This window comes from Protopterus annectens, chromosome 4.part0 (genome assembly GCF_019279795.1).
Source record: "Protopterus annectens isolate FY-2018-M chromosome 4.part0, PAN1.0, whole genome shotgun sequence".
NCBI classification, from domain to species: Eukaryota; Metazoa; Chordata; order Ceratodontiformes; family Protopteridae; genus Protopterus; species Protopterus annectens.
The window spans coordinates 1,943,624,005-1,943,634,691 of NC_056733.1; the positions used below are offsets into that span (position 1 = coordinate 1,943,624,005).

General features: G+C 38.2%; 1 protein-coding gene across 1 annotated transcript; it reads left to right on the forward strand.

Moving 5' to 3' along the window:
* Positions 1-2,029: 2,029 nt before the first annotated feature.
* LOC122800510 (induced myeloid leukemia cell differentiation protein Mcl-1-like) lies at positions 2,030-2,743 on the forward strand. The gene is given in 1 exon segment (XM_044069950.1): positions 2,030-2,743. A coding segment is annotated over 1 exon segment (666 nt). The 3' UTR covers positions 2,696-2,743.
* The last annotated feature ends 7,944 nt before the right edge of the window (positions 2,744-10,687 follow it).

The following is a 10,687-nucleotide window of genomic DNA, read 5'->3' on the forward strand; positions in this document are numbered from 1 at the left end:
TGAAGGGACTCTGGTTGACAAAGTTCACAGATAATTGCAAGTTGGGAGCTATTTTTAACTCCCCAAGTGATATTGACATCCTACAGAATGTCCTTACTGTGACCAACGATTGGTGTCAGAACCATGGCTTTAAGCTCAATGCCAAAAAATGTGTTGTCATCCAATTTGGGAAAAACCTGGTTCCCAAGAATAATCACATTGATGGTAGTCCACTGAACAAAGAAGACAATATAAGAGATCTAGGAACACAGGTTGACGGCAACCTCTTTTTTGATCACCAAATTGTCACTGTGGTCAGAAAGTCCTTCTATGTTGCACATCTCATTACTAAGGGTTTTGCATCCAGGAAGAAAGAGGTCATTGTCTCCCTCTACTCTTCTCTCATTAAGCCAATCATTGAGTACAATGCCCCATTTGGCATGTACCTCACTAGACACCTGCAACAACTGGAGAGGCCACAAATGTACCTCACAAAGAGGATCCTAGGCCTTAAACACTTGTCCTATATGGACAGACTCAAAAAAACCCAGCTATTCTCTGTTTCTTATCACCTACTTAGAGGTGATCTCTGCTAGACTTACAAAGCCATGTCTGACCCAGCTCTGTTAGAAATGCTACATCTAAAGAAATCCCAATCCCTCCGCACCACACGCTCCAGAGACCTCAACCTCATTACCACAATTAACAGAACATGCTAAAGGGACAGGTTCATAACCCAGAGACTTCTCACGCTATGCAACAGACTTCCTATACATGTCAAGAAGAGCACCTCACTGACCCTCTTCAAGAGAAATCTTTATGAGTGGATGGGGAACAGAAAATTCACTCCAGGGATAACACCAGTGGCTCTACTCAACAGAGGCACCAGGAACTAAGATCGGGTGGCACTATGCCAGAGTAATCCTATGGCAAGGCTTGTAATGTCCCTGGGGCCATTAGCCTAGTACACGCCTATGAACCTATGAACCTATATGCTGTTTTACTAGGAACTACAGTGAATCCACAGATTCAATGAAACAAAGGGAGGGAGGTCAGGGCACTTCTGCCCTCAGTACCCTGCTGGTATTGTAAGGCTCACTATAAAATACAAAAATGAAAGAACAGAAAGAATAGCTGCCTGTTTTTATGGACAAGACACAGCACAAGGACATGGACTCTGAGAGTGCGGATTCACATTTGAAAGTCTGAAGAAATGATAGCTCTCAGGGTCTGAAGTTCTGTGGCAGTGCAGGACATGTTATGAAAATGTTTCACTACTTACCGAGGAAGCTGTATTAAACTTAAAGGCTCAGTGTCCAAAAACTACCTTCCTCATTTGTTCTCGGAGTTTTGCTTAATACAGCATTATTACAGATGACAATGGTAACAGTGAAGTACAGCATTCATTAAAAACAACATCTCATTCTTTCATATTTAGTTTTACAACATTTTTGCAGATTACAGTGACAGAAACTTTAGTTACTTATCACAGTGTCATAAAATGTATTCACAAATGTTAATACTCTGAAAGAAGAAATACATACTGCAAAAATATTGTACTGTCAAAATTTTCCTTCTAGAATTAACTGCTTAAGAAACAAGTTTTACACAATTACATATCTAGACAAATCAAAAGCCTATCCCAAGGATTCAGGTAGGCTTTGCATGACGTGGAAGCCTTATCTTAGAAGATTTCTTCAATGCACTAAGCCCTTCTGATTCATACATGGCTCTGCTGCTGAAGTTTTCCCTCACAGGGGTATCATCATGGAAACCAGTCTTAAGGGCAAAGCAGTGTGCTAATACATCAGTGCATGAGAGTGAATACTGCTATTTGTTTAATGTATTTCTTTTAATCTAACTAGTTCTCAATTAAGGAGGTTGCTTTAGGTTTGCTAGGGTTTTTTGAGGGTATAAGGTTTTGTGTCTTGTATGTATGTGAATGAACATTTTACTACAAGTATCATAAATATGGCAAATTTCATAAATTTAATTGAATTTTGCCGAATGCAATTTAATTGTGCCGAATGCGGCACGCTCCAATACTGACATGAGTTTCAATGGTGATGGTTCCCTGCCACCTCCACCTTCGCCGAGTACTCCCGATTGCGAGTTTCCAAGCGCTGTTGTTCCTAACTTAGAAGCCGTAAAGTGTGGCCTTCTAAAAGATGAACTATATCAGCAGACTTTCTATCTCATAATGGACTATTTTAAGGAGTACGTAGGTTGCGGTGGATGTACAAAGACCAACGGTCTTAACCTAATCTCCATCAGTTCATTAAACAAGACAGCAGAGACTCTTCGAGAAATATGTGGGCAACTAATGGGCAAACATCAGCTGGCGTTCAAAGGTGCAACACAGAAATTAGTTATCAAAAATTAAGATGATTTGAAAATTGTCAGAAGTATTTCATCTGAGGGTTTTAAAGATGGAATCACAAACTGGGGCAGAATAGCTACAGTCATTGCGTTTGGAGCATTTCTGAGTCGACACCTTAAGGAAGTACATATGGAAAACTGTGTTGATGGGGTGGCGAAATGCATCGCAGACTTCTCAGTACAAGAAAAAAGGGACTGGCTGGTGAAACATCAAAGCTGGGAAGGATTTGTTGAGTGTTTCCACTTGGAAGACCCAGTGAGCTGCATCCGGAATGTACTGATAACATTTGCAGGTGTTGCTGGGTTGGGAGAAGGTCTAGCCTACATGATCAGGTGAATTGTGACTTGTGTGTGAAACTGCTCCAATATTTTGCTCAGAGTTGCATCATTAAGCAAAATAATGCTTTATGTATACAACAAGGCTGCTCTCTGAATATACATCTATAGAAAGCTTCCTTTAAAAGGGAGACCAGACTTTTTGCTCCTGTGGTGCAAAGAATGATGCCCCAAGAGACGGGTGGGGTGTCAGAAAGCTGGGAAAGGGTTGGTCACATACAGTGTAATGGCTACCATGGAAAGTGTGCCACAGCCTCTCTGGTTTTGTCTTCTACTTGAGTTGACCTGCCCTCACATTTCTTCACCTGCTCCCTGAAGACTGTGGACTGTTTAGAGTAACAGGCCTCTCATTTTGAAATGTTGCAAGTAATTCTGCTATAATACTATTCAATACCAAATCAGATCTTGTGTTGAGGGAGAATGAGTTTATTTTGTGTAGCACCTATTTCCAGTCACTTCAGTTTTATACACTATTTTTGGAGCATTTCTCCCCGGGCCTCCGCTGAAAACAGGATCTGTGGAACCTAGTTGGTCTTTCCCGGTCAACAAATGTTAAATAAATAAATAAAAATAAAATAATGAATTTTAAAAACTATGGTAAGTCAACACATATGTTAATCAAAATAAATAAATGTCTGCTTTTATCTTTGTGTGTGTGTGTGTGTGTGTGTGTGTGTGTGTGTGTGTGTGTGTGTGTGTGTGTGTGTGTGTGTGTGTGTGTGTGTACAGATATGTAGATCCATAGTTATATAGATATATACACATAGGCATACTTAGACACATATATAAATAGGATTATACATTTTTGTTTGATGTAGATTATGTTGCCATGCAGTTCCAAAAGATTTCATCTGAAAATATTTTGCTAATTTTGTTCTGTTGTTGGCACATGTGTAAATGAATGACAAGGGATTCTTGTATACTATTCACTTGAATTAAAAGCTAATGGCTTATAGAGTCATTTTAAGAAGTTGACAGACAGTGTCTTCAGGGATTTAGTCCTTCAGTCCACTTTTATGCAATCCCCAAATGGTTGTATTTACAAATAGGTTTGGATGACTTTTTCGGCAAATTTGATGAGCTTGATGAGTCCTGTTTTTTTTTCTTTCACTATGTTAAATGTTGATGGTGTGCATTAATGATTTGAAAGAAGAAATCCAATATATCTGTCTGTCTGTATATGTATACATGTGTGTTTGTGCATGTATGTGTGTGAGTGTGTGTTTGTGTATGTGTATTTATATACAGTTAAATAGATGTGTGTGTGTGTGTGTGTGTGTGTGTGTGTGTGTGTGTGTGTGTGTGTGTGTGTGTGTGCATGTGTGTGTGTGTGCGTGTGTGTGTGTGTGTGCGTGTGTGTGCATGTGTGTGTGCATGTGTGTGTGTGTGTGTGTGTGTGTGTGTGTGTGTGTGTGTGTGTGTGTGTGTGTGTGTGTGTGTGTGTGTGTGTGTGTGTGTGTGCGTGTGTGTATATATGAGTGTGTGAAAGAGTATCAACATCAACGTCTTTGATTTAGAGGAAAAGGAAAGTAAGAGGAGGAATGAAGAGTTTCATCCCTAATTTGATAATCCATAATCCGGGTCTATATTATATCAATGAAAGTTTAAAATTGCAAACACTCCAGAAATTGAAAATGCCAGACCTTGAAGTGCTTTTTGTGAGATTGCAGTACAGTGAAGATAGAAATATTTGGTCTTTCCTCACTGTAGTGCGATCTCAGAGTTGGTATAATAGCGAGTTCGAGGTTCGGCATTTTCATATTTAGAGTGTTTGCAATTTTAAACTTTCATTGTTATAATATGGACCCCATAATCCATCCCCAAAGTTGATGTAGGGACATTAATTACAATTTATGAGGTGTTCACATTGTGAAGATGGAGGTTGCTTTTCAGGCCAAAGGACAAATCCAACACCAAATCTAATCAACAGGTAAGTTATAAACTGAAAAGCTACATAGGAATCAACAACAAAGATACGCAGGCAGCATTAATATCAACACATCAAGTAGCAAGGAGGAGCTGGCACAGGATACTTGCAGGCCAGGTTAGTCAAATTCTGTCATCTACATCATTCACAACATTATTGCTTGCTTTTTCAGTCCTACACAGCCTGATGGTTCATATTGCCTGTAAGGCAGGTATGCGTCTCTTATAATATAATCCAATCAGCCTGCAGCACAATAGTAATAAATCTCTGCTGGTTGAATATTTAACTCATGCTTTTATTCTGAGATTATTAAAGATTCAGTGTCCAAGACGTCTGAGCAAATAAAACAGAACATCATATACGCATATGCATATAGTCCAATTTATAAATACATTCTCAGTAACACAGATTCTTTTTACACTTATACAGATATTGTCACTGTACAAAAACATGCACTCTTTAAATTGTTAAGGTTAACACAACATTTTTCTCAAGTTGCAATTCTATTGTCATTCGTAATTTGACAATATGGCACACTTACCCCTCAAACTCTTAGTGCAAGAAATCTAGTCAACATCTAACAAAATGGGGGGACAAAAGTCCAAAAATAGGGAGAGATTTTAAATACTGCTCATACAAACTTAGAAAGTTGCTAGAGTAACAGGGGTTGTATTAATGTACATTTTCTGAAGGATATGAAGTTTGAAACTCAAATGTATGCCATTATTTGGTGACTTCAATCCTCAGAGTACCTCAGTAATTTCTCAGAAAACCAGCAATTTTATGAGGAACACATTAACAATATAAGGCAAAAATCTGGACATTCTGTGACAATCTGTACAGTTGAGAGGTATGATGGCACATAGACATGGCACTTAGTTGAATAGTGAGCCTTCCTAACTTTACACTGAAGCATGTAACTTTGAATGGATTTTCCTTGTACAGAGTATGTTGAACATCCACATTGATGACTTTGTAAAATAATGGGAAAAAAATCAAAAATTGCTTTGGGTAAACCTTGATCACATCAGAATCAAGGTTAAGGAAAGGCTGGCGGAAAACCCTAAGTCTCCACTAGACCTAATAAGGAAGGAAAACCTAATTAAACAAATAATTTAGTCTGTGACTTAGTCTTTATGCAATTATATGCAATAATTCATTAAATTATTTGCAATCATTTTATCAAACAAGACTATAGGTAATATAAAAATTAAAAAAAACCCTTTATAAGCAGACTTGAACCAGCAACACTAGATGCAAAGGCAGAATAGAAGAAGACTGTGCTAAAAAGCAGATAGGGAGCTTTTGCGACAATTATCTTTAGTACTACTCATGCTGCAGGCTGTGGCCTTATACATTGCATTCTTTATCTCTCTTTTTTTTTTTTTTTTTTTTTTTTTACAGAGTTGCTGATGTGGCTGTTCAAAGTAGTCCGTACAATAAAAAATGTTCAAAGCTATATGCTTTGATCTGAAGCTAGGAAGCTGGATAGCAAGTTATGCTCCATTATCTTCCTAGAACCAAAGTAATGAATGCATTCAAGATAATAAAATGAATAAAAGGATCTAGAAATGACTTTAGACTTACCAGTATTTATATAAAATGAATGAAGTGAAATTTTCCACAATGATGTGATGCTGAGTGATATGGCAACTCTTTTTAGAGCCTTTACTAACAAAGGATAGACCTTTCAGAGTATGAAAAATATATATATTGAGTGAAATATGGTTTTCAACAGCAATGACATCCAGTTACAGCTCGATTTGACAAACCTGCTAATGCACCTCTTCAGATACCCAGTGTTCAGCATCTACTAAATCATAATTAGCTTTTATACTGTAATAGTTGCTTCATAAGCCACGGTGGTACAGATGTAGCATTGTTGCTTCATAGCAAGAGGTTCTCCTGTTCGATTCTTGGTGGGAGTGCCTTCTGTGTGGAGTCTGCATGTCCTCCCCTCGGTCGAGTGGCCTCCGAAAGACATGCATGAATGGACATGCCTTCGCTGAAGGTTGGGTGTCAGGCTGGCAACTTGGCACCATAAAAATCTACTGCCAATCATTAGCAGACCAGAGTTCCACTGTGGTGACCCCTAACAAGGAAAAGCCACAAAGACAAACAACTGTAATAGTTGCTTTCATTTCATATGAATGTAATCTAATTCAGAAATGAATGTGCAATTGTTAATGTATATTACTTAATGTCCATTCATGGATATTACTAAATGTCTGTTTAAAGAATTAAAAATGTATAATATATTGGAACGTTTTTACCCAGGCCTTCACTGAAAATGTTTTTTTGACTAAACACAGTCTGAAAAATCCATTAAACCAAAGCAAAACAAAATAAAATAAAAGGATAATTGGTTTTAATTACAGTCTTCATGAAAGTTGCTTGCCAATAAGAATTCATTATATATGCATGCAGTGAGAGATCTGCTTTACAGATCATGGCCTTCACCTCATCCTCCAGACATATGTACATATCTTGGGAAGGAACTCTGCTGAGACTTTTTTGTCAGATTAAAATTATCTTATCACCTCCATGACACACAGGGATAAAGCCTGTCCTGTGACCCAGATCACCATAGTTCACTAGCAGCAGGGCACTGAAAAAGATAACATGGGAAGTTAGGGAGAGTACTTGATGCCATCTCACCAATTTTGAGGAAAGAGAGGCAGTCTTAGCTATAGAAATTCCTGACTTTACTAAGGACAGAGGTACTCAACAGCCAGTGAAATGTATTGGGAACATGGACTTTGTTTTCTGAATCCATAGCCATGCAGAAAGCTTGAAATAATATTTGGGAATATACAAATCTACGGTAGAAAGCATAGCAGGTTCTCACATTTGCAAATTCACTCTTCAGCTGCTGAGGATAGAGTTAGGACTTGAAAACAAAAAGTAACTCATGGCTGCCTGGGTAAATGGCTTTGTCATGGCTGACTTTCTCCCCATTACTTGAGCACTAAAACCAGCCATACTACATTAGGTAGGCCTTCCTGCACCCCTGTGGCAGAAATATGTAGCCCAGGACCCATTTGAGTTGGGGATTGCTGGAAATAGGCTCAGTTTTTAGGCTAATTTGTGTTAAAACTGTTAAATTTTGCTTGTATTTTATCCAAAGATCTGGAATGAATCTAAACTAAATACAAGGCATCCACTATGATCAACAAAATATAAATATATTTTAAGCTTGCATTGCACTTTATTTGAACTGTAATTTGTTTAGCTGCTGCTCAATTGTTGCTACTTTTACTGCTGTGATTTTTTCTTCACTTTGAATTTCTAATATTTCTGTATTTCACAGAATAGGCTAGATTCAGATTTTCTGAACCTAGGCTTTTTGGTATTACTTGAGGACTAAAACCAGATATCCTACACTAGGAAGGCCCTCCTACAACCTTGTGACAGAAGTGTGTAACCCAGGACCCTTCTGAATTGGAGATTGCTGGAAAAAGGCTTAGTTTTTGGGCTCTCCTATTGGTTAATTTCTGTTAAAACTTTTTAACTTCACTTATGTTTAAGCCCTGCATTTGTGCATAGCTGCACACAGTACTGTAGGGTTTAGCTCTGACGTGTATAGACACAAATGCTTAGAAATACAGGTTTCCCTTGATATCTGCTAGAGAACATTCCTTAGCTCCACTACCTCTCTGTGCACAATGTAGTTGTGCATTGCTACCCAGCAAGCAACTCAGTTATGCATTCTGAGGACTTGATGCAGTCTTTCATCCTTAGCACACAGAATAGCCACCTTGTTAGTCTCTCAAGCAAATTCTGATCCATTTAGCTCATCCCCACTAGTTACTACAATATATACCTGCCCTAATGAATGGACAGTTTTCTACCCTTTCTCCAACCAACCTAATTGATATGGACATCCTGAGACAATGTAGTAATTGCCTCATGTATACTGACAACCACTTGCTCCTAAAACAAACCAACACAGCATGTGAGAGATGTAACTATACCATGAAATTAGAATTGATCCTCTCACATAACAATATACAAGACATATGACAGGTTGTTAATACACACAACTCCCCTCTCACATAAGATAAGCTCAAGATACATAAACCCACATACACAGAGGTAATTACTAAGAGCCTACCAAATGACCAAAGACCTCCCAAGCACAAACATACATACTGGTTGATGAACAGATTCCACTGCTACACATAACAACACACATATCAGTGTCTCAACAATTAAGCTTTTAAGGCAAAACACCTCAAAACCTAATGTTCTGGTCATAGATGACTCAATAGTGAGACACACAGATATCCCCCTCACTAGGTTGAACAAGGAGAAGGCCACAGTCAGCTGCCTGTCAGGTGCCAGGATCTGTCAAATCATGCATGCACTCAAGTCATTCAACAACAAGTACTGCTATGACACTGTCATAGTACATATTGGTGTGAATGACCTGAAACGTACCTGTCTGGACTATATGAAAAGAGAGACATGATCGAGCTCTCAGATTATGTGTCCCAGGCAGGTATGTCCCTAGCCCTAAGCAGCAGTCTACCTTCACCTAGGATGATACCACAATACAGAAAAAAAAGATAGATTTCAATAATTGTCTTATTTATTTTATTTATTTTATGTATTTTATTTTACATTTGTTGACTGGGCTAGTCTAGCTGGATACATATCCATTTTCAGTAGAGGCCAAGGGAGATAAACTCCAAGCAGATAAACAGAGAAAATACAATACTTAAACAATACTATACATAAATTTCAATGCTTAGACCATTTTTTTTTAATTGCAATACATTGGAGAATTAAACTTATATGGGAAGAAAAAATTCAATTTAAGTAGAGTGGTATAGAGTCAAAGCATAGTTTAAGATACAACAATTTTAGATACACACAAGGTCTGAAGATGATAATATTTAGGCCAAAGAAAGAGAGATGGAGGCATGAGAAGATTATGGAAGAAAAAGAATAGGAAAAAATAATACCCTGGCTAGTATATGTTTGGTTTGCATAGAAAAATTGTTGTAGATGGCACATGGTACAGGAATAAGGGTTGAAAACAAGATGAGAGAAATAAGGAGTGGAAGTAGGGTTCAGTCTGGTTTAGAGCAGGGACAAAGCCAGAGAATTTTCAGATGTTCTTTGAGTTTTTTTTTGAAAAGAGATGTAGATGAGAGAGATGCGAGTATTCTAGGGAGCTGGTTCCAGATTTTGCCCATAACATCAGTAAAAAGTGAGTCGACTGCTTTGTTATTAGATTTAACAATGGAAATGAGTAACTTATTAGCTGAGCAAAGTGTTTCCAGATTTTTATAAGGGGAGATCAGGTTAGTAAGGATAGGGGTTTTATTTGGGTGGTAAAGAATTTTTTGTATGATCACTAGTTGATTATACAGAAGATGGTTTTGAAGTTCGAACCATCCAAGCTGTTTAAGATTAAGACAGTGATGGGTTCTGAAAGGAGTGCCTGTGGCAAATCTGGCTATGTTGTTATAACTGGTTTCAAGCTTGCTTATATTGTGCCTTTATAGATTGGTGTATATAGCGGAAGCATAGAATAGGGTGGAAGCGAGGTGAGTCTGGGCAATGGAGTTTCTAGCTTGTGGAGTGAGGAAGGGTTTGATTCTATACAGGGAGCCTAGTTTTTTATTAACAGATTGAATAGTATTGTTGATATGGTCATCGAAGTTGAGTTTGTTATCTATGGTAATGCCCAGGAGACGTGTAGTAGCATCAGGGGAAATAGTAGTTCTATTATTAGAGGTAATTACTGCAGGGAGGATCCAGTATCTGTCTGCCTGGGAAGACATGGTCGACAGTCTTTGACTTTGACATTTGACTTTGCTAGAGATGGCTTTCACCTGTCTCCTCAAGACTTTTGGATACTGTCAATGTCCAAATAACAAAACTTCTGACATAAAGAAATCTACTAAAGATAAACTCAATGTCGTGCTGCTTAATGCAAGGAGCTTAACCAGAAAACTGCACTCCAGGGAAGTACTCCTCACCCTGGATGATGCTAACATTTGTGCAATCTCTGAGACTTGGTTCAAGACCACTGAGAGCACCCTGGCTGTACAAGGC